Source organism: Schistocerca serialis, chromosome 1 (assembly GCF_023864345.2).
Source record: "Schistocerca serialis cubense isolate TAMUIC-IGC-003099 chromosome 1, iqSchSeri2.2, whole genome shotgun sequence".
Taxonomy (NCBI): Eukaryota; Metazoa; Arthropoda; class Insecta; order Orthoptera; family Acrididae; genus Schistocerca; species Schistocerca serialis.
This window is the reverse complement of record NC_064638.1, coordinates 1,270,624,167-1,270,648,452: the sequence shown is the minus strand read 5'-3', so window position 1 is coordinate 1,270,648,452 and position 24,286 is coordinate 1,270,624,167. Positions and strand designations below refer to the sequence as shown.

At 46.2% G+C, this 24,286-nt stretch overlaps 1 protein-coding gene across 4 annotated transcripts in view; it reads left to right on the top strand.

The window, feature by feature from the left end:
• The window catches only part of LOC126419484 (paired box protein Pax-5-like), a 264,283-nt gene that overhangs the window by 203,478 nt on the left and 36,519 nt on the right, over positions 1–24,286 (top strand). For all 4 annotated transcript variants that reach the window (XM_050086684.1, XM_050086676.1, XM_050086691.1 and 1 more), the window contains exon 4: positions 8,030–8,388. In XM_050086684.1, the coding sequence (XP_049942641.1) occupies positions 8,030–8,388 (359 nt within the window). The remainder of the gene's footprint in view (positions 1–8,029; positions 8,389–24,286) is intronic.

Here is a 24,286-nt window from a genome sequence, read left to right as displayed (position 1 = left end):
CCCTACCACGTTCAAGTGCCTGACATTCCGTACCCCGACTCGTAGCGCTTTATCCTTTCGTTGGTTATTCAGTCATTTTCTGATGGTCACCTCCCCCTTGGCAGTCCCCTCTCGGAGATCCGAATGGGGACTATTCTAGATTGTTTTGGCAATGAAGACGTCATCACGATGCTTTTTCAGTTACAGGCAACGTGTCCTGCGGTTATAAATTATGTGTCTTTATTGCTGTACTTTCCATTCCCTTTGCGTGCTCATGACGTTGATCAGTGCCGATTCTTCTGCCTTTAGGGTCACTTTCTCACCGAAAGGGTTAAGAGAGTGCCCTGAACCTCTACCCTCTCTTCCGCCCTCTTTAACAAGGCCGTTGACAGAACGATAGTGACTTCTTATGCTGGATGCCTTCGGCCGCCAATACAGACGATTTTTATTCTAAATTTAACGGGTAGCTGGGTTCAAATTCGGGGCCGAGGAAGTTTTGCTTACTAGTCATAGACACTACCCGTAGACCACTAATACGCTTCTGTTATTTATTTATATCTCGTCCACGGATTTACTGTAGGGAATTTTTGTACTAAGGTGTGATTTTGTCTCATAAGTTCACGTACGGCTATGCACGCATTTCTCTACAATTGTTCTTCCTCACATAGAAATAGACCGTGGGACAGAGAAGACAATAACGTCGGGGAACTAGATTCTGTACACGCGGGGTGGGGGGACTGAAGCGATGACACACGCTGCAGCGGTGAACAGAGTGCGCACACGGGCCCGACTGTACCAAAGTTTGCAGCGCGCGTTTTTCGCGCACCGCGGGGGAGGCGGCGCTAAACGAGATGGTTGCGCGGCCGTAACATTTTTGGAGCACAAAGCGGCCCCGGGGAGCGCTGCGACTGTCAGGTGCGGGCCGCCGCGCAGTGGAGCGCGTCGCGACGCCGACGCCGACGCCAGCCGGCTGCGCGCATTTCAGGCGCCATTGCGCGCTGCCGTCGCATATTTCGCGGGCCCGCGCCGCTCTGTCCTGCCCTGCTATGGCCTGGCCAGGCCGCCACACTAATGAAAAACCGGCGCCCACCGCCGCTTCCGTTTGTTCGGGCCTCCCGCGCCCGTTTATATTAGAATCTCATTACGCGGCGACAGTAAAACTGCCCTGCCCACCTCTCCGCCGCTGGCCCCAAACAACAGCGGGGACAAAAAACAACAACAACGACACAACTGCTGCCGCCCCCACTCTCCCCGCCGAACGGCAGGCGGGCGCGCGCCCGGCTAAATAATATAAAAGCGCGCACTCGTCGCGGCCATTCGTCCGTAATTTATTCGCACATTTCACAATCGGGGCGTTCTCATTACGGACCCCGCGTTTAGTTCGGCGCCGAATATTTAATTATTGGAAACACAACAATGGGCGCGCGTCACGCCGGCCGGCATTAATTATGATCATTGGCGTCGCGTCGCAATGGAAGCGGTGTTTTTGTGCGCTCCCTAATGCGCTGTTTGCCCGCGACAACAAAGTGTTTATGGCGGCGCTTCCTATGCGGCCGCAAACACTGTTTGTCATCCGGCGGTCGCACTGTCAGAGCATCCAGGCCAACGCGTTTCGCGATTGTTATTGTAAATAATTCCGTCAGAAGCGTTCGGCGCGATGTATGCTGGTGAAACACTGCCCCGCACGCTACTACTGTTGCTTATTTCCTTTATCGCCACCATAATGGAAATGGCGTTTCGTAATGTCCGTGACGATTTTATAAGTGATGACAAGTGAACTGAATTCAGTATACTACACGAATGGGATGAATACCACACGTTTGACACCTTTTTGGCCATCGTAAGGTGCCGTTGCGGCCATTGCCGAGCAGTGGTTGGACGGTGAACCCGTATTTCGGACGAGATGCTACGGTTGTTGGTACTGTGTTTGGATCTATGAGAGCAACATCGCCGTCCACTCAGGTGCTTTTGACTTTTTTATTTCTCTCTTTAAATGGAGGCTACTCCTGATTTCCTTCGTCTTTCTGCTCACATAAAATTAGGGCTTTGCCCCTTGAATAGTTTTTTTTTCCTTGAATATACTTACTTTGTCATAGTGTTTACCAGTCTGGTCATACGTGCGTTGGGACAGTTGCATAGTGTATCACAGAGCATGGCTGCAAGAAAATATTCTCAGCGATACAATGGTCTCACAACTACTTGTTTCTTGCTGCAATCAATATGGATCATGACGTCGATAAGTTCTTGCAACAACTGTCTAAGCCAATAAACGACACGTTCAAGCACTGAAAAATGATACCTCAAGTATAGTATCGTCTGGCTCTAACTTCATCGTGCTAATCGTCTCATCTTGCACAACTGATGCACGAGAAACTCTACTAATGTTCAGTCACTGTGGTGTGATAGATTGTGTTCGATAAGTAAATCGAAACTAATGAGCAATCACACGGAGAGAAGGAAGGACGAAGTAGATAGAAGTGCAATAACAGTAGACGTGATGTTTTGTATTTACTTACCTGATTATCATCTTCTGAAACAGTAAAATTTACAGGTTAATCGGTGTCAAAATGCTACTCTTGAATTAAACTACATTTTATTCTATATTCCGCGTTTCATTTTGATGAGTGTGTCTCAGTGTTTTTTTTTCTGTTAATAGCGTGTATTGAAATTTCTCCCTGTTCCGTTTATGAATACAGCCTCTCTGCGAGCTGTTATCTTAACTTTGTATGCACGATTTCTGCGGGAAAAGTACGTGTGGAGCCGAAGAATATTCGAAATTTATCCCTCTCAAGATGGTTTTTGACATTTTCTAAGTAGGTGGTTGCAAAATCTATTGCTTCATTTTTCTAGTGTCTCCATTTTAGATTTTTCGACGCCTTCTCGCCACTCAAACAAGCCTGCGATCATTCGCGTTGTCCTTCCGTATGTATGCTGGACATTCCCAGTTAATCCGATCTGATGTGGATGTCACATACAACAAAATCTAAAACACCACAATTGTATGTCATTAGGATATTAACAATCCCTTGGGTGGATAGTGATTATAAAAAATAACAAAGATGTGTTGGACTTTGAGCTGTTCGTCATGTTTCAGATGCTGAAAGTTGTGAAGCGTTGTTATAACTAAGAATTGTGAACCACTTGCTTCGGTCTGCCACTTCACTTTTCAGACGTTTCCTGTGTCATAAAGATAGTTCTCTCTCTCTCTCTCTCTCTCTCTCTCTCTCTCTCTCTCTCTCTCACTCTCTCTCTGTCTTCTTTGGTCGACTGTCTGCAGCATTATTTGCGTGACGTTACGCGTCCGCTGCTCTGCTGTAAACTGGACAGCGGCCTGGAAGGCTTACCCCTGCGGTAGCCGCGATGCAGCCAGCGCTACAGTGCTCAGACAGCCAACGCTCCGACCGGATTTGTGCCGTCGCCAGTCACCTAGTCGGAAGGATTTCTGCTGACTGCCTTCTCTTCAGTTACCTGTGCTTCAGGTCTGTCAGTGAGAAAGAACTGGCCCCCTTTGATTACCGGTATATGCTCACACAAGTGGTTTCGGCAAAATTCGCATTATCAGTGCTGTATGTGTATGGTTTATTTCCTAGGGTTCTTATCACTTCAGTCATCCTTATGTAAATACGAGTATAATATTAGGTCCAACAATACAATATTCACGAGACAACGTAATGGTTTTCGTTAAACGGTATTTATGTAATTAACATCAATATCTACGTAATGTCGATTAATTGCCCTAATGAAGTAAGGTGTCCGTACAGGTAAACATAGAATTTCAGCTCAGCACTTACACAGTGTTTTATGGTAGCTGATATAAAACTAAATATAGCTTCGAAAGATTTTGCAAACGTTCGAGTTCAAGGGCACGTGGAATACACTCTCCTACAGAGAGAGTCACACGTACACACACACACACACACACACACACACACACACACACACACAAAGTGCGTGTACCGTTCTTGGTTGTCGGCCCATTGGTTTTCGTCCTACTAGGTAGTGGCTCCACCATCATGACTTCAGAAAGGAAGTTACGCGGTTTTTCACGGGAATCCGTTCCAGAAACGTGATAGGCCGTAGAGTGAGAAGCTTTTCATGAACTGGAAGGAAACCACGATGCTCCAAACATCTGCTTGATCTGTTATAGAGTCCTCACCACAGACGTCCTTTTGTTTGGCATTCGTGATCAGGAATAGCCAACTTCTGTGGTTAACAGAACTCTTAAAAGCCGAACAACTTCTCAATATTTTTGTTCTATTTGATTAGAAATTTTGAAGTCAGTTGTTTTGTGTTGCACTCGCTTGTTTTTCATCTGTTCTCCTCTTCCTCCCGTAAACGCAAGAATGCTCGAATGGTTAACCGCTGCAGCGAAGGAGAGTCGTAGGTAACCGGTATCGATACCCTACCTGCTCATGCGTGAAGATTTTAGGCGATAGTCCTGCTTTGTTACCCTCGGCCGGCAGCTACGCCAAGTAATGGCCAGATGGCGTGGTTTGCATCGCACTTTAAGGAGACTGCGAGACTGCAGGGTACCAGAGAGACGTACTACCAGAATTGTCACTGGTCTGTTGAGATCTTCGGAGGGAAGAAGGCGACCTTATCGCTAAACGGTATTCGCACCTTTGAGAACAAGCATTTGCGACACAGTGCAGAACGATTCTACAGCGTCGAATGTTCGTCTCACCTCACGTAAGCAATGAAAGGAGAACGTACGGCCTGTACAGAGGCTTACAGTCACTCATTTTTCCTGTTGATGTACACTGAAACGATTAAGAAGAAACAAACAAGTTGCGTCTTTCTTCACTTTCCACGTTTTGCTGTTTTAATTCCCGCAAGTCGTCATTCTTGCTTGTGTGGCCGTTTAAGAACTGTTTCAGTATACCAGACCCTGCGCCACGAACAGGAAACAAAAAAATGGTTCAAATGGCTCTGAGCACTATGGGACTTAACATCGGAGGTCATCAGTCCCCTAGAACTTAGAACTACTTAAACCTAACTAACCTAAGGACTTCACACACATCCATGCCCAAGGCAGGATTCGAACCTGCGACTGTAGCAGTCGCACGGTTCCGGACTGAAGAGCCTAGAACCGCTCGGCTACCGCGGCCGGCGAACAGAACACAAGCAGTGTGATTCACAGCTGTGCTAGAACCAGCAGGGCTGCGACACCTGCGGTATTTAACTGTTGTCATGTCCTCCTCCTGTTTCTGTGCGTCACGTCTCGTTCTAAAGAGAGACAAGCGACTTCTAAGTGCTCGATTTTTCTCTTTGTGTAGTGCTCGGCCACTGTCGTTTGAACCTCAAACAGCAGATGCACTGATAACGACAGACAAACTCCAAATAGTTCAAAGGAAAATATCAAATGAAGAGTCCTGGCGCAGGAGAACCATATTATCCTAGGTACGAGACAGGGACCTTTCTGCTACTGGTTCGTATTTATTTGGATTCAGCTCGAGGTCCGAGTGGAAGCTCGAAGAGTTTCCTCGGCGACACGCACGTGCCTTCCCACACGAGCGTCAATGGGCTGAGCGAACTGCACTGCTGACCGCCGCTGTCCCCCTGTCCTGCCTCGACACGCCGGGCGCCAAAGCGAAACACGCGGCCGCGCCGCCGGCAAACAAGTTGCGAGCTGCTGGCTGCTGCCTGCTGCCTGCTGGCCGCTTTGATATTCATTAGGGAAATTGATGATGGATTGGTCGCAGCGCAGGCGCGGCGCTCGTATTAATCACGTCATTACTTAATTGAAGGGTTGCAGCGGTGTCGCGTTGCAGGCGCCGCCGCGGCAGCTCCCCGCTCGCGGGTCACGTGACCGACAACCGCCCCGGCGCTCCGCGCGCATGCGCACTCGCCGCGGCGTGGCGAATGTTTTGTGCGGCGCGGCGCGTGGCGCGCACGCCCGCCGGCGTCGCCACAGCACCCTCTGCCACGCTCTGGCCGCAGAATTACTCGCCCTCCCCTAGGCCCTATCTCTTACGAGCTGAGCTTCATTACGTCTTTGTATCAAAGAACTGACAGCTTGTGATCCAACTTGTGCGTCGAATAAGTCATGGAGGAAGTGTAAGCAAATTTCAGAAGACAGATAAAAGTGCAAAGGAAACTGGTTCTGTTGCGAAGGCTCGCAGGTGACACGGTCTCTCTTGCTGGATGTCGACAAGTCTTGTTGAACGGATCGAGTAACATTCTTGGCACAAGACATTGCTTAAAAATAAACGATGGAAACATGGAAAAAATGAAGAGTAGGAGAGTGGCGCACTGATGAAAGGTTTATTTCTTAAAAGAATGCTACTGGTATCAGATATTAGTCTAGAAATCAGGGACGTGTACGTCTGGAGCACAGCATTGTACGGAAGAGAAACTTTGGTCGTCGGAAGTGTGTAGAAGAAGAAACGGCAAGTGTTTGAAATGTAGTGCTGACAGAGATTCTTACAAATAAAGGTAAGGTCAGAAATGAAGAAGTACTAAAGAGATTGGACGTCCTTTACCGGAGAAAGGAACGGGTTAGTCGGACGTCTCCTATGAAATCCGTGGACTTAACGTGGGAAGAATCAGCAGAAGGTGGAAAAATAACAGCTGCAAATAAAGACTGAAATTTGCAATATCCAACTCAGATTATAGGGGAGATCGTGTGCAGAAGTTGGGTGCAGACGAAACCAATGGCATAAGGTAGGAAAACATGGCATGCTGCATCAAACTAGCGTTAAGACTCAGGAGATAAAAATAAATAAAATAAAAAAATGATGAAGAGGTCGTTTGCCATACAATTTACTTCAAGTTTCATGTGGCTGCAACTAGATTCTGTCTTTGTTTATGTATTCACTTTGCAAGTGTTGAACTAAACTGACGTATTATCTATTAAGGTGAAGTCTTCGTAAGGGACAGGTTCGTAAGTGAAATTGTGAGGGCGTTTCGTGAATCGTCCTTGGATGACTACTCAGTCTGTGGAGTACTTACCGAGAAAGACAGAGATTGGTGTCTCGCTGCGGCACACAGTTTACATCTGCCATCGTTTATCACCGTTTCGTCATCGGTTTCCCAACCCTGGTGATCTTTCAGCGTCCTCAGGAAACACAGAAATAATAAATCCATTCAGTTCTTGTTGCTGATTTTACAATTTATTGGAGTACATGCACTTCAGTTCGTAAAAACCATTTTAAACCAATCGAACCGCATTCACGAGATGCCTCAGTCGGCGTTTAAGCTTTGCTGGTCCTTCGGCGTCGCTACTGTCGTTTTGGATGACAAGAAACGAACTGGAGTGCCGCCGTTGCACGTGTTAGCCTGCCTTGATAGGGTGACGCCGAAGCAAGTTATCCAGGAAAATTGCGTGGCGGGCGGGCGTGCGGCAGGCGGCAGGCGCGTGGCGGCGCTACCTGCGCACGCGGCCGGAAGTCAACAGGTGCCGCGGGCCACGTGCGCTGCACGTGCCGCGCCGCGCCGAGTGGCCGCACTCACCAACAACGTGCTCATTCCTTTCTTTTTCATTAGGAGTTCATTCCATACAGTACTAATCTTTCGAAGAGCAGCTCCCCGTCTTTTTCAACAATTGACGTACATCCACACTATAGTGCGCACATCGAACGTGGCCTTCTTACTGCTAGGAGCGAGCATGGCGGGAAATCGTTACAGCCAGATGTCTTACAACGCTATCCCTAGTCATTATTCTCCCAAGTGGCCCGCACCGAAGGTCTCTGAGTAATGTTCCAGTCTACATCCCAAAGAAATTCCCTAAGATATGAAAACGACATGTGAAACTGTAGGCCGGAGTGTAACTCGAACTCGGATCCCTGCTTTTCGCAGGCAGAGTTGTTTAGCCCATATTACGGTGACGCAACGCACGGGTTGTTGTTGTCGGCTGCTTCTTTTAGCATAGCATGTGGTATCTGGACTTGTAAAACTGATATATTAACGTGCTGAAATGTCTGAAAGTTTGCCTGTTTTCATCTCCTGTATTAAGTATTTTGTACGTATACTGTACAAGTGTTGATACTACGTTTTTGCCCCAATGGTGATCGGGCTACAGTGCTGACAGAGGTCTCGTCTTCTGTTGCAGAATTGTGAGGAACAAGGCGGCAGAGAAGGCGAAGCACGTGCACCAGTCGCAGCAGCAGCAGCAGCAGCAGCAACAGCAGCAGTCGGGGGCGGGGGCGTCGCCGGCGGGCAGCGGCGCGGGGGCGGGCGCGGGCGCGGGCCCCGGCGTGTCGGTGATCGCGCACGCGCCCTCCGCCTCCGCGTCGGCCTCCGCCTCCGCCTCCGCGGCCGCGGCCGCCGCCGCCGCCGCCGCCGCCGCCCACGCGCACGCGCACCACGACGCGTCGCGGCCCGGCGCCTACAGCATCAACGGCATCCTCGGCATCCCGCAGCACGCCGACCAGCCGACCGCCAAGCGGAAGCGCGACCACCACCACGCAGGTACGTGTCCCGACCACCACCACGCAGGTACGTGTCCTGCCACGGTCGCCACTTGTAAGGAGCACTGTGTGCCAGTCGCACAGCCCACGGCCGTTGACACTGCAGGAAGCTTAGCGTCTACTACTGACTACTGGATGAAAGTCATGTGTGCGAAAACCCGGTAACATTTACCTAAATGGAAACATAGTCGGTGTTCCCGTAGAAGCTTTTATTTCTCACACTGAAGTTGTCTCCGTTTTCAACATTCGACATTATAAAATAAATACATAGGAAATCTACATCAGCTTGGTCACCTCATCTCGCAGCTATGTTTATTTAACTGTACAATAACAGCGAGAAGTCCTATATTTGTCATTAATTGTCAAAGTCTTTCAAGAAGTTCATCTTGACGAAACAGGATGTATTGATAATAACGCCTGCAATGGAGTAAAACCATGTAATTGTAAGATGGCATCCTGCAACAAAAACCGTACTCCAAAGGTGTTCGCTAAGTATGATCGCATTCATTGACAAGCAACCATCTCACCGTTATTTTCTGCTGGGGGTATCCAGTGCACTCTATTGTCACACTCCTGTCAAGTTGACATTCTTACACCCTAATGACAAGAGAGTTTATACAAGGGCGATGTACTTGAGGACAATATTATGGAAATGGAAGAGGATGTAGATGAAGACGAAATGGGAGATAAGATACTGCGTGAAGAGTTTGACAGAGCACTGAAAGACCTGAGTCGAAACAAGGCCCCGGGAGTAGACAACATTCCACTAGAACTACTGACGGCCTTGGGAGAGCCAGTCCTGACAAAACTCTACCATCTGGTGAGCAAGATGTATGCAACAGGCGAAATATCCTCAGACTTCAAGAAGAATATACTAATTCCAATCCCAAAGAAAGCAGGTGTTGACAGATGTGAAAATTACCGAACAATCAGTTTAATAAGATACAGCTGCAAAATACTAACACGAGTTCTTTAGAGACGAATGGAAAAACTAGGAGAAACCGACCTCGGGGAAGATCAGTTTGGATTCCGTAGAAATACTGGAATACGTGAGGCAATACTGACCTTACGACCTATCTTAGAAGAAAGATTAAGGAAAGGCAAACCTACGTTTTTAGCATTTGTAGACTTAGAGAAAGCTTTTGACAATGTTGACTGGAATACTCTCTTTCAAATTCTAAAGGTGGCAGGGGTAACATACAGGGAGCGAAAGGCTATTTACAATTTGTACAGAAACCAAATGGCAGTTATAAGAGTCAGGGGCATGAAAGGGAAGCAGTGGTTGGGAAAGGAGTGAGACAGGGTTGTAGCCTCTCCCCGATGTTGTTCAATCTGTATATTGAGCAAGCAGTAAAGGAAACAAAAGAAAAATTCGGAGTAGGTATTAAAATTCATGGAGAAGAAGTAAAAACTTTGAGGTTCGCTGATGACATTGTAATTCTGTCAGAGACAGCAAAGGACTTGGAAGAGCAGTTGAACGGAATAGACAGTGTCTTGAAAGGAGGATATAAGATGAACATCAACAAAAGCAAAACGAGGATAGTGGAATGTAGTCAAATTAAATCGGGTGATCGTGAGGGAATTAGATTAGGAAATGAGACACTTAAAGTAGTAAAGGAGTTTTGCTATTTAGGGAGTAAAATAATTGATGATGGTCGAAGTAGAGAGGACATAAACTGTAGACTGGCAATGGCAAGGAAATCGTTTCTGAAGAAGAGAAATTTGTTAACATCGAGTATAGATTTAAGTGTCAGGAAGTCGTTTCTGAAAGTATTTGTATGGAGTGTAGCCATGTATGGAAGTGAAACATGGACGATAACTAGTTTGGACAAGAAGAGAATAGAAGCTTTCGAAATGTGGTGCTACAGAAGAATGCTGAAAATAAGGTGGGTAGATCACGTAACTAATGAGGAGGTATTGAATAGGATTGGGGAGAAGACTTGACTAGAAGAAGGGATCGGTTGGTAGGACATGTTTTGAGGCATCAAGGGATCACAAATTTAGTATTGGAGGGCAGCGTGGAGGGTAAAAATCGTAGAGGGAGACCAAGAGATGAATACACTAAGCAGATTCAGAAGGATGTAGGTTGCAGTAAGTACTGGGAGATGAAGAAGCTTGCACAGGACAGAGTAGCATGGAGAGCTGCATCTAACCAGTCTCAGGACTGAAGACCACAACAACAATGACAAGTGTCTCTGTCCTTTCTTTCTCCTCCTTCCTCATTACGCTTGAGCCACACGTCTGCTATGTCAACGAATTCGTTCTGGCTCCCTGTACCACCTGCCTCGTTGACATTCAAGGTGCTAGTTGTCTCTACTGCTTTTCTGTTCTAATGTTCTTCTGAATTATTTTTCTTCTGATAATGGCGTTCCATAGTTTTCTTTCGCGTCGTATCGCACCACCTAGTCTCCAGTTTAATATTTTGTGGTTCCGTAACACCTGAAAGTTAAACGTTTCTAGTTTAACTTTTTCACCTCTTCTCGATATTTTCTCCTCTTTGTATTCTCATTCACTTCTAGAACAATGTGGCGAGACTAGCAGATTTACTTTCTAGAAGAAAACTTCCTTTCTCATTCCTGTCTTCGTTTATGTCTCTTCTAATATGACCGCTTAATAGAACCCGCTCTTTCCAATTTTCTCCGAATCTGATACTTACCAGCTTCTGCCTACGTTTCTACGTTATCTTAATCTTTAAATCGAACATTCGTCCAAAAAAACAGCCTTTTCCATTAACATGTCCTGTAAGTTTACACACATTCAGTGGAAAGGACTTGAGACAATTTGGATAATATGAATACAGCGAGCACAATCAACATACTGTCTCGTAACAGGCAAAGAAGGTTATTAAGGTAGTTATCTAAACGTTCTGAAGGGAAAGAAGACCATAACTACCGCATGCCCGAAAAAGCGTGAATTATCTATCATGCTGGGGGAGCCTCAATGATATATTTGGTCTTATAGGTCGCAAACTCATTTGTCAAATTTATTTATCTCGTTCACTGGTGGTATCCATTCGCTTTCTGTTACACTAAGTTGGTAACAGGGACTTTACGATAACAACTTCAGTATCTGGCATAATACGTTTCGTAACGGCAGCTCTAGAGGCTGGCTGAAATTCAGTTGCTAGAACTAAATACTTTTGGAACTTATTCACTGATTAATATTGTGTGCAGCATCAGGACTCGAACTCAGAACCTTTAATTTTTTCCAAATAGCTGCTGGTTTCGAACGTGGAAAGTTCATCGTCCAATAGAATTATACGTTTTACAGAATGTCTCTTGATTTTTCATTAAACTTGCTCAAGATACGTTCTATAAAACGTATAATTCCATTGGACACGTTAATAGGATTTGTCGACCTGGAGAAAGCGTTCGACAGTGCCGAATGGTGCAAGACGTTCGAAATTCTGTGAGAAATAGGTGTAGGGTATACGGAAAAACGGATAATATACATTATGTACAAGAACCCACTAGGGGATAATAAGAGTGGAAAGCCAAGAAAGAAGTGCCCGAATTAAAAAGGATGTAAGACAAGGATGTAGTCTTTCGTCGCTACTGTTCAATCTTACATCGAAGAAGCAATTCAAGGTGAAAGGATATCAGAGATCAGATACGCTGATGACACTGCTATCCTCAATGAAAGGATGGTTCAAATGGTTCAAATGGCTCTGAGCACTATGGGACTCAACTGCTGAGGACATAAGTCCCCTAGAACTTAGAACTACTTAAACCTAACTAACCTAAGGACATCACACACATCCATGCCCGAAGCAGGATTCGAACCTGCGATCGTAGCGGTCACGCGGCTCCAGACTGTAGCGCCCAGAACCGCACGGCCACTCCGGCCGGCTTCAATGAAAGGAATAGGATCTGCTAAATGGAATGAACAGTCTAATGAGTAAAGAATATGGATTGAGAGTAAATAGAAGAAAGAGTGAAGTAATAAGAAGCAGCAGAAACGAGAACAACGAGAAAGTTAACATCAGAATTGGTAATTATCAAGTAGATGAAGTTAAGGAATTCTGTAAGCTGAGGATATAAAAAGCGGACTAGTACTGGTAAAAAGAGCATGCTTGACCACGAGAAGTCTACTGCCGCAGTACCAAACATAGGCGTTAATTTGAGGAAGAAATGTCTGAGAAATTGCTGTTGGGGCACATAATTGCATGGCAGTGAAACATGGACAGTGGGAAAACTGGAAAAGAAGAGAATCGAAGCGTATGAGATGTGGTGCTACAGAAAAATATTGAAAATTAGGTGGACTGATGGGTAAGGAATGAGGAGGTTCTCCGGAGAATCGTCGAGGAAAGAAATACAGCGAAAACACTGACAATAAGAAGGGACAGGACGGTAGGACGCCTGTTAAGACGTCAGGGAATAGCTTCCATGGTACTGGAGGGAGCCGTGGAGGGTAAAAACTGTAGAGGAAGCCAGAGATTGGAATACATCCAGGAAATAATTGAGGACGTTGGTCGCAAGTGTTACTCTGAGATGAAGAGGTCGGTATAGGAGAGGAATTCGTAGCGGGCCGCCTCATCTTAAAGAGTAGAGATGGACATCGATAATGTGGAGTAAAAGTTAGCCTCAGACTAGTTCGACATGAACCAGGGTTGCGGCAGATTCTGTCTTCAGAGCTGAACCTGTGGTACCACTAAACAGAAACAGAGATAAGGGAGCCAGTAGTGCGCCGTGTAGTTTGACCGGTGCACCAGAGGAGGTGCTCGCTGGCTGTGGGAGGCGGCAGAGCTGGCTGGCGGCGGCTTCGGTGCGCGGCTAATGAGCGCGCCGTGTGCGCAGCTAATGGTCGGCAGCTGGAGCCGTGGAGCCCCCTGCACTGCGCGCTGTCGAGGCCTGCAGTCTCCAGCGTACACGACCGACGCAGGAACCACTCAACAGGGACGATGTATTGATTAAAGCTGCGTAGCTAGTTGTGAAAGAAAAACACTAAACATTGGAGAATATGTTCCATTTTTCCACTCATTAACGTCTTGCGGCGTGATTTTTTGGGGTAATTCATCGGTGAGAGAGTACCGATTGCATGAAATGGTGAAATGTTGTTCATCCACATTTCACTGTCAGCTTGTAGACTCGTCTTCACTATGGGTACATTCGCTAATGATATTTCTTAAATGTAGTCTATTACAATCTGATCAGAATAGCGATGACCACATCATCATCAACACTAAACGATAAAAAAATAAAAAACCTTTATTGCTCAATAGTAAAGCTGTCAGTGGATCAGAAAGAAGTTCGATGTGTAGTCGCAAAAACGGTGTAATCATTTGACAAATAATACAAAATATCTGACAGGCAGAGAAGCAAAGTGAAACATGTAGCATAAATTATTTCTTCTCAACAGCTCGTTCTGTTCCAAAAACCAACTTTTAATTAAAACTGGAAGCACATGTAGCTGAAAAAATGAATAAATAAAAAACTAAATTTAAGTGTTTCACTAAGAAAATGAGTAGTGTTAGTGACATAAATGTTAATTACAGTTCAGTTTAAGCCAGTGTGGTATTTAGTAACTGTAAATTGGCCGTATGTAGCACTACTCGCAGCATATCATGTATGTACTACCCATAAACTGACTCACACCTTACCAGTTCGATAAAAATCGTGCAAATGACGTACGGAACTGTTCAAAAGAATCTTTGCCTGTCTCAGACATAGGTGATTTGAGTTGTATATTGACGACTGTAGTTTTCTTCACAGGGGCAACAACAAAATGTTATCTGAGTGGCTGTTTTATAATAATTCTCACCGATAGAAAATGATATCGCACTGAAATTATACATTGTTATTAACGTCATAGTATTACCTATTTTAGCTACATAGCCCCAACTTTCTTATGGACCTGGTAATCTGTGTTATCCTAATTCGTAGTCAGCAAGAAGTTTTTATTCAATCAGCAGCTTATCCTCATGATCATGACGTTCTGTAAATTCTTACAAAATACGAGGAACCATCTATACATATCATGTGATTGATACACATAATAATAATAACAGTAACGTCCAAAAAGTCGTTCGTCGCATGTATATGCCGGTAACAACAGTTGTAGTAGAAGTAGAGCTGTGAAGACGGGTCGTGAATCGTACTTGGATAGCTCAGTCGGTAGAGCACTTGACAGCGAATGGCAAAAGTCCAGAGTTGGAGTCTCGGTGCAGCACATAGTTTTAATCTTCCAGCAAGTTTCAACAACAGTTGTACTAACAGACGGGAAAAACGCGGTACTTCTTAATCGAGTTGTCAGTCCCGAGGGGTGCGACATTGGGCCATCACGATCTCTAATCTCAGGACTCAGACCAGACTGCCCGTGTCCAGAAATCAGTGACTCACTACACGATAACGTCTCCAGCTGAAACAAAGTCGCTGCCGCTTGGGGCAGAGGTTACTGCGAGAAAGTTGCTACCGAATGCATTGTCACCTGTCACCCGTTCGTTCCACACGGAACTGAGAGCAAGAACCAGGAATCGCTGCAGCCATTTCACCGAGCGGCGTGGGATACTGTCGCGGGAGATGAACAGCAGTGATGTTCCGGACTAGTTCAAGGCGGGATGTTTGGTTGGTTGGTTGATTTGGGGGAGGGGACCAAACAGCGAGGTCATCGGTCCCATTGGATTAGGGAATGATGGGGGAAGGAAGTCGGCAACGCCCTTTCAAAGGAATAATCCCGGCATATGCGCGAAGCGATTTAGGGAAATCAAGGGAAACCTAAATCAGGATGGCCGGACGCGGGTTTGAATCGTCGTATTCTCGAATGCGAGTCCAGTGTCTAAACACGGCGCCATCTCGATCGTTGGCGGGATATCTGAAATGAGAGCAGTAATTAAGACGGCACCACCTTTATTTAAGTATGTTCTGGGTGCTGCGACCAACACAACTGAAATGGGGCATAGGCGTACTCGCACGGGTCACGCCGTCGGCCAGCGGAGTACTCGGAACTCGCCGTGAGTCGTGGCTTCTCCTGCGATATCGCCACTAGTATGGACGAAGCGCACTGGCGGCAGAGGGACGCGGCCGCGGCTAGAGCCCGGGCCCTGTGCGCTGGATGCTGGAGGCTCCAGCACGCGGCTAATTGGTGGGCGGCGCCGCCTCAAAGGCCCGCCTCTTAATTGGCCCCCCGCGGCTGCTGCTACGCTGGCCTGCACTACCTGTCCTCCTCCTCCACTGTCCCTCTCACAATGACAGCGCGAGCAGCGAGCACGGTGGGAGGCCGCCTGTCCAACAGTCTCTCCTCTCCTCTCCTCTCCTCTCCCTCTCAGCTGACCTACCTTGTACGAGGGAAGATCGGAAAGTAACGCACACTAATTTGATTACCAAAAACGTTTAACACGTAACAAAACAAAAAAGTCACCAATGAACTTACATGTTTATCTACTTTTCTACATAGTCAACAACGTTCTCAACACATTTCTCCTGTCATGGTACCAATTTCAATATGCCCTGTTCGTAGAAGTACATATGATTGGAGTAGTCATCTGCGGATTGCTGATTTGACAAACGAATCTGTTGCAAAGCAGGAATTTCTGCATGGGACCAAACTGACGAAAGGTCAGACGTTGCGAGGTACGGACTGTATGGTGGACACTGGAGCACCTCCCACCGAAATTTGGCGATTTTCTCACAAACAGGAGCAGCAACTTGAGGGCGAGCATTGTCATGAAGAAGTTTAACGCCGTCAGCATTAATGTTGTGAACAATATCGTACGCCGCACCATTGGAAATGTTGAGCTGCTGCACACGCCGGTCGTTCAAAATTGCTGCCTCAGTGGCTACAGCATTCTGCAAGGTTGCAGCGTGGTGAATCACTAAGGTCCACATCTGCTACCCGGAGCATGGTGAATCACTAAAGTCCACAACTGTTACCTGTATGCGGAGCGTGGTGAATCACTAAGGTCCACAACTGTTACCCACATCCGGAGCGTGGTGAATCACTAAGTTCCACAACTGTTACCCGTATCTGGAGCGTGGTGAATCACTAAGGTCCACAACTGTTACCCATATCCGGAGTATGGTGAATCACTAAGGTCCACAGCTGTTACCCGTATCCGGAGCGTGGTGAATCGCTATGGTCCACAACTGCTACCCGGAGCGTGATGAATCACTAAGGTCCACAACTGTTACCCGTATCCGGAGCGTGGTGAATCACTAAGGTCCACAAGGCACTCACCTGGAGACATCGCAACGGTCCATACAGTCGTCCCCATGCATGCCTCTGTGCTGTGAATTTCACTCGGTTTATCCCTTTTAGCCCACAAATATCGAACAACACTTCGTTGCGCTACACAAGTTGGCGACAGTAACATGTGTGCTATGTTTGTTTAGTAGTTCAGAGCTCTCTCGCAAGAGCTGCACATGTAAACAACGTACCCTCTGTCGCGCAAACATCAAACTAGTCGTGAAATTTCAACATCCCAGCTGTAAGACCAGAGAAGAAAATAATTGTCGTGCGTTACTTTCCGATCCTCTCTCGTATTAATATCTTCGCTCTCTGCCAGTCCCCACCGCCAGCTGGCGCTGCAGCGACGACGTTACACACTATGTGGGCTAACCTTCTGCAGGGGAAAGAGTTTGATAGGAGAAGGAAACAGCTCTCTGAGGGTACGATATGTCGCACGGAATCCTAGGGCACGAGAGGCACAGAGCCCACTCAAGGAGGCCGAGGCAACGACTTACCTCACCCGTCGGTACGTGCAAGGTTTCTACTAACGCTGGAAGAAAATTACGGTGTGTGTGTGTGTGTGTGTGTGTGTGTGTGTGTGAGAGAGAGAGAGAGAGCGAGAGAGAGAGAGAGAGAGAGAGAGAGAGCGTACGCGTACTTGTGCGAGGGAGAGAGAGAGGGGGGGGGGGGGAGGGGGGAGAGAGACAGAGAATACATACGCAACCCTCAACTTTCGTCTTCCGTGTTCATTCTTACCTGGTTACTTTTTCCCAGTGAAGTATCGATCGCTTCCAGCTCACGATTATTACTCGCCAATTTGAATCTCCGCTGTGGCAGTGGAAACTAGCTCGTGGTTGTCATTTGAAGTTTATGACAGTAATTCGGCTATCACACTTAGGACGTTAATCGCTTTAAAAATCTTATCGTTGTAAAACTGGCAGGTTTCGGGACATCAAGTTTCATCTTCAGACACAGACACACCAAGGCAGAAATCAGAATACAAGCTAAAGTTCGTAAACAAAATAAAATGAAACCGAAATGAAGCAGTTGTTGCCAGTAAACGAAGGCAGCTTTCCTCCCCACTTTACCTCCTCAGATTTTTTTCACTTTATCGGATAAAAGCTGCGTGTGGACGCTCTGAAGCAGTGACCGGAGACAAACGCGGAAAGGGAACAGGAGCACAAAGTGATGCGCCTACTTGGGTAAGCGACGCTAATGTGGTATGTCGCAAACTGAAACGTTGATCTCCTATTTTTTTGTGGATCATCAGCAGTCCGACTGATTTTATGCGATCCGTAACGATTTCTTCTCCACTTCTCATCGCTCCATCTCAGAGTAGCACTTTCACCCAACCTCCACAATTAGTTATTATATGTGCTCTAATATCCCTCTTCTCACACAGTTTTTGTCCTCTACAGGTCTCTCTAGTAACATGGAAGTTATTCCATTGTGTCCTAACACAAGTTTTAAATCATTTGCTGCGTCTTTCCTTAGTTTCATGTCAGTACATATTCAGTTGACAGTAGACATTTCGTTACATTCAGCAGATCTTACAAATCTTCGTCATTTTTGCGGAGATTTGTTATCATTGATATTCAAATAAACCCTGAATTTCTATTGCACTTCCGAACACTTCTTTTATTGATTTCATTCCTGTTTTTAATGACTCTGAGCACTATGCGACTTAACCGCTGACGTCATTAGTCGCCTAGAACTTAGAACTAATTAAACCTAAGGACATCACACACGTCCATGCCCAAGGCAGGATTCGAACCTGCGACCGTAGCGGTCGCTCGGCTCCAGACTGTACTGTTTTTAATGTACAGCTTCGAAAATAGAGCAGAAATGTTGAATCCTTGTCTTCAGACTTGTTTAATTGGAAACTTTCTCTCATTTTCTGTCATTTCTATTATTCCTTTTGGTTCCAGTAAATATTGATTGTTCTCCGTATTTCGCTATAGCCTGTACCTATTTATCTCAAGTTTTCGAACGTATTGCACGATTTTACGTATTCGAACTATTGTTCCAGGAGACAGATTCTTATGAATGGGTCTTGATTTTTCTAGAGCCGAGATTTCTTCATCAATATAAATGTAAGAACTGCCTCTCCATTGCTTTTATCTTTCTCGATCGTTAACTGAAGGTCTCTATTATGTTCACGGTAAACAAAACCGCCACAGTTGTAAAATACTTAATTGACCGAAATCATGCACGACAGAAGTCGCTATATTTTACCTCAGTTTCAGAGTCTGAGCCCCATCATCTGGTGTATCTGAAATCTAGCAGCAGTAGGACGTCGTGTCTATGCTCAAACAACTTGTAGGCAGACATCTGCCGTAGGTGGACCGTCAAACAACATCGCAAATTGTTGTAACTTGGGATTCTTTGCAGCAACAAGTTGGGATGTTTGTCAGTCCACCTACGGCAGATCTTTGCTTGGGCATGGACGTGACGTCCTACTACTGCTAGATTTGAGATACACCTGATAATGGAGCTAAGCCCCCGAAACCGTTGTGTCGTGCATGACTTCGATCAGTAAAGTATTTGAAAACTGAGGCGGATTCGTTTCCCATGAACATGGTACAGAGCAGTTGTGGAAGTCCCTCCAATAAAAATTTATGATCATGTAATAAAGGCCGTTGTTTTGCGTATTGTTGTGGTCAGCAACTTGGATGGACGGTGAGCTGTGAAGGTAGTTGTACGGTAGTTGCTATCCTAGGGATTACGTGGACGGTATCGTGCAAAGCGCCCTCCGCCTCGGTCTACCCGCTAGCGTCGGGCGTGGTGGGAGGCTCTGAGTGCAACTGGGAGTCGCCAGTGTGTGGCGTGGCGCGCGGCTGATAGCGGCCGGGCCAGCCGTGGCCGCAGCGGCCAGCGGGCTGACAGCGCCGGAGCCGGCGGCGGCGCTGATCCCCGGCCGCCGCGTGTGCCCGCCAGATAGCGGCCGCTCCGTGCCGAGCCACGCGTCCTCCCAGGGGACCGCAGGAGCGGACCAGCCGGCCCGGCACAGGCCAGGCCAGGCCAGGCCACGGCGACGCGCTGTAACCGCGCGCTCGCCTCGTCCGCTTATCGCTCGCAGGTGCCGCGTTTACACGCCGAAAAACTTTCCGACGGCGAAAACCTAATTTCAGGCACCGTCTTTCGCTTTCGTATTACGTAGTTAGCCCTCTCTGAACGCATGAAAAGCAGGTGATCGTCGAGATTTTCTTTTCCAAGTAAAATAGAAAGTAATTCTAAATCTGACGAAATAGTCTCATTCCTTACGCTATTATTGTCAAGAAATCATATTTGTGCTCACATCGGGCGCTCCAGGAACCGCTGTTCCAGGTCGAAGGACCCCTTGCAGCTGGGAATTAAGGAAGTCCTCTTATTGGACCTGCAACAAAACAACAAAACAATTTTGTATTAGGTATTTTCGTTATATTTTCTGCTAACACACATAGGTTAATTGAAAAATATTGAGTTCCAAGACAATGGTGACGTGTTGACACATATTGAATTTTCTTTGCTCAAAAAATCGAGAAAAAAGCTTGTTCCGAAAATCCATTTTTATGAAGATCGCAAAACAGATACGTAAGCTGATAGGGAATACAATTTATAATGCCACCACCAAATTTCGATCAAAATCATGTGCACCGTTCTCAAGTTTTCTTTCCAGAGAATTTGAAAAACACGGTTTCGAGAAAAACGTGTTTAAGGTTTTTGGTTACATTTTTCGTAGTAAAATTAAACCCGTCTCTAGTCAGCGACCCCTGGCCCACACAGCAATCCTTCGAGATCGAAAAGGAGGTCCTCTGTCTTCTTCGTGGCCTTGCTGGTCCTGCAGGCCTCTTCTGTTGTCCGCTGCTCCGATCGCTCGACACACTTTTCGTCCTCCCTTGTGCAGAAGTTCAAACAGGCTAGGCACATTTCAAGTTCGCGCACGTTCGTTACGCCTGTTAGGCCGTCCTGAAATTACATGCTGCCACATTGGCCGCGATTTCGCCTATTTTGTCCCCGTTCTGAGTGAGACACTTTTCGCAAATCGCCTTGTAACACGAAAAAAAGAGTTTCTGGTGAACTTGGGATGAACACTGTAATAAAGTACTCATCTCAAAGCACATTTTAATAAAAAAAATTGAGTTTTCAGATCTGTTTTCCGATCGTCAGTTCTGTTATATGGATTGTAAATCAGCTGTTGAGGTATAACATACCATTTCCTGACCGGTACTGTGTACCAATTGCGCTCGCTATTGCGGTTGTTAGAGCTAGTTCCAGGGTTGCAAGGGAAAGAAGTTGTTAGGAGCCAGTTGGAGGCGTATTTGAACTGCTAGCGGCCTACGTGTGCCGGACCAGTGGTCGGGTCTCGGAATGTTTCTCAGAGTGGTTAGATTGCTACAGGATTTTTAAATATTACCTTCGGAATATTGAAAAGTTTAATCCTGTCTCTCGGGGCAAAGCGAGACTGCCGACCCCGTTTAGATTGATTTCACGTTTGTAGCAGGGCAGAGAATTAATCTGGGTCTGCGATTAACTCTCCAGTATGTTGCGTAAGGTGTCATACGTGCCGTACGTGGTCAAGGGTGCGTGGATTCTGGCGCGGCCTCAAATGGATTTCGCGTAGCACCACTGAAGCTCCGAAACACGGACGAAAGGAACGGTTGAACGGTTCACTTGTTTCCGGTTTAATCAGTACAATGACCACTCCTTTTCAGTCAAATACGGGAGGTGGGCAATTTATGTCTCATTCTAGTATTTATGCCTCTACTTCACTGCGCAAGAAGTCACTCCGTACTGGCTAGTGATGTTTTTAAAAATAAGACGGAAGATGACACCTCCAGCACGTTGCAAACATTGTTGAGCTTTTGTAGTTGAGCGAAAATCTATTGTGTAAGAGGAAATGCGACTGCTCGAACCGTTTCCAACATCAGCATTGGAGCGTTTACATGACCAATCCGAGACAGTATTGGCAGTCAGTTAACGTAAACCGGTTTTCGAAGCCCAATGTAATAAACGTAGTAATTGTTGCGCAGAATAACCCTCATCGCCAAGGCGTACAGTGTAGTTCTGCGGACATCGTATGGTTTAAATCCTGGCGGACAGGTCGTACGTGTCTGACAAGAGTGATTTAAGACTTGCTAATTGGTGAAATTAAGGACAACTTCCTTTAAACACACAACATACTGACGATAGCAGAAGAAGGAACCCGATTATTTCCCACTACAGTGTTAGTAACAGACGTCTGGATCATATTATGTCTTCCAAATATTTATGTGTCATGCAAAGAAATGGTAGAGAATGGCACGGGCACGTAACATCGGTACTAGTGAATGCGAATAGATGACGTAGTTTCGTTGAAAGAGGTCTGGACAAGGGCTGTTCACTTGTAAAGGAAATCGCAATGCAATTGACACCGACCTCCTAAGGGAGACGCGATCACCATGATAAAATAAGGGAAATCAGAGCTCTTACGCAAAGATATAGGTGTTCGTTGTTTCCGCGCGCTATACGAGACTGGAACAGTAAAGAATTGTGAAGGTAGTTCGATGAACCGTCTGCCAGACACTTAAGTATTGTTTGCAGAGTATCCATGTAGATGTAAAGTAATTCAAGAACCCTCAGATACAAAAGTACTGAGATGCGGTTGTAGCAGTTCGGGAACTCATCAGCATAAGAAAGTTGTGCCCTCTTTCGTTGCATTCAGTGAATCCCTTATCGGCCAACTCTTCATCATTAAACCCAGCCATCGTTCTGCTGTGTATCACTGTTGACGCACAGCTAACAATAACGGACAACAAAACCCTAGACAGGACAGAATGCAAACTTGAGGGCAAAGGAGTAAATCGAGCGTTACTGTTGTCAACAGCAGCGCGTACCGTCGACATTTGCACTGTTGTGCACTATTTTTCAGAGTACTACAGATACAGGAAACCGAATGAAATGCAATAACTCCCTGACGAGCCACCAGAGACTCTGGATCCACTGTACCAAAATATTTTGGAGGCGTCGCTGAACAACCTCTAAAAGTTTGTCATGGGAGTTCTGGTTGACCCCGCATAAAACTCGCATCAACAATACCATTCATCTGTGTAATACTCGTCAAATTTCCGCAAAACTGAGTAATCTTTATTAAGAACATTAAGCAGTTTGATGAGCCACGCTATATATAAAAGAAGTCGTAAGAGATAATGCTAGGCAGTGAAGGTCGTAAGTTCTTTCACGGTCTGAAAAGAAAAAGGCTGTGATTCGCACTCTTTGCTGCCGGACAAAGCCTGTCCCCTGCTTCTCAGTACCTTCCGCTACTCATGTTCACCTTACATAACGCTGTTTTCAGTAAGCAAGTAGCTGCGGAACATTTCCACGGTGACTTCCAGACACTGTGCCCCTTCACTGTTTGCGACAGCAACCTGCGTAACATACCGAGAATCCAGCGCAATACCCATTCAGAGAAGGACATTTCGCAAGTGAAACTAAAAACTGACGGCGAAGCAACCCGATACAAACGGAAGCCCGACACGCGATACAGGCGGCGAAGGCTGTGTGAAATTCGCGGGCCGACACCTTACACTGGTCGGAGCGCCCGTTGACTGGCTGTCTGGCCGACCCGCCGGCGGATGGAATTCCTCTCGCACTGTGCGAACTTCTGGCTTCTGCGGCCCCACTGGGGCTCTTACAGGCCTACAGCCGTGCCTCCGAGTAATGTGGCAGCGATCACGCGCACGTCTTGCCCAGCTGCTTCTGATGGCGTAGTTAATGTCTTCGTGCCTCCGAAGAGCCGAGGCAGTGAAGGACACTCGACGCAGTTTCTGTAGAGTCCTTCATTGTTGTTGTTTTGGATCACTGTAATGTTTTAAGGAAACCCATCATGTATTCGGAAACCTTCTTCAATTTTTCAGAGTTTTTCAGTCATTTGTACTTAATGAGAATCCTGGAATACTAGTTACGAACAGTTAGGCAATGCATAGTCACAACATGCAGGAGCATTTTTCCTGAGACATTCCGGGCTCAACTCCCAGAGAGCGTAGCACATATATTTGTGACACAACCGACCTCAGAGAAGCCGCGTGCAAGTTCTGGTGCAGACGATTCCATTTAGGCCAGCTGAAGTAATTGTCTGTGGGACTTTGCCACTGTGGTTTTCACTCCCAGTGTGACGCAGCACTTCCATGCTAATCTATGCTGCGCGAGCTTCTTTATCTTCGCGTAACGACTGCGACGTACATTCATCTGAACTAATTTTAGTCAATCATTGGGCTCCATCTACGCAATGTTTGCTCTCCACACTTCCCTCTGTTATTAAATTAACTATTCCTTCAAGCTTCTGGATGAGTTCCATCAAGAATTAATCAACTAGTCAAGTAGTATCACAAAGCTCTTTTTTGTGTGATTCGATTCAGTACGTCCTAATTAGTAATTTTCCCATCTAATCTTTAGCATTCTTTTACAGCACCAAATATCAATAGCTTCTATTTTCTTCTTGTCTGAAATGTTTATTGTCCGCGTTTCACTTCTGCAGAAGGCTACGCTACCTTCACTAACGAGATGCTAACACTTAAATATGAGACACTGGGAACCGCAAGTGCCCAAAGCACCGACACTAAGTTAAAAAAAAGTTGTGAAAATCATATTTCTACGAAAACCACCAGTCTCATAGGTTTGACTTTTTTTTAACAAGTCTCGACATCCTATACTTCATTTGAAAAAGTAATGTACCGACTTTTTATTATGTGTTTTTAATTAATATTTAGGATTATTAC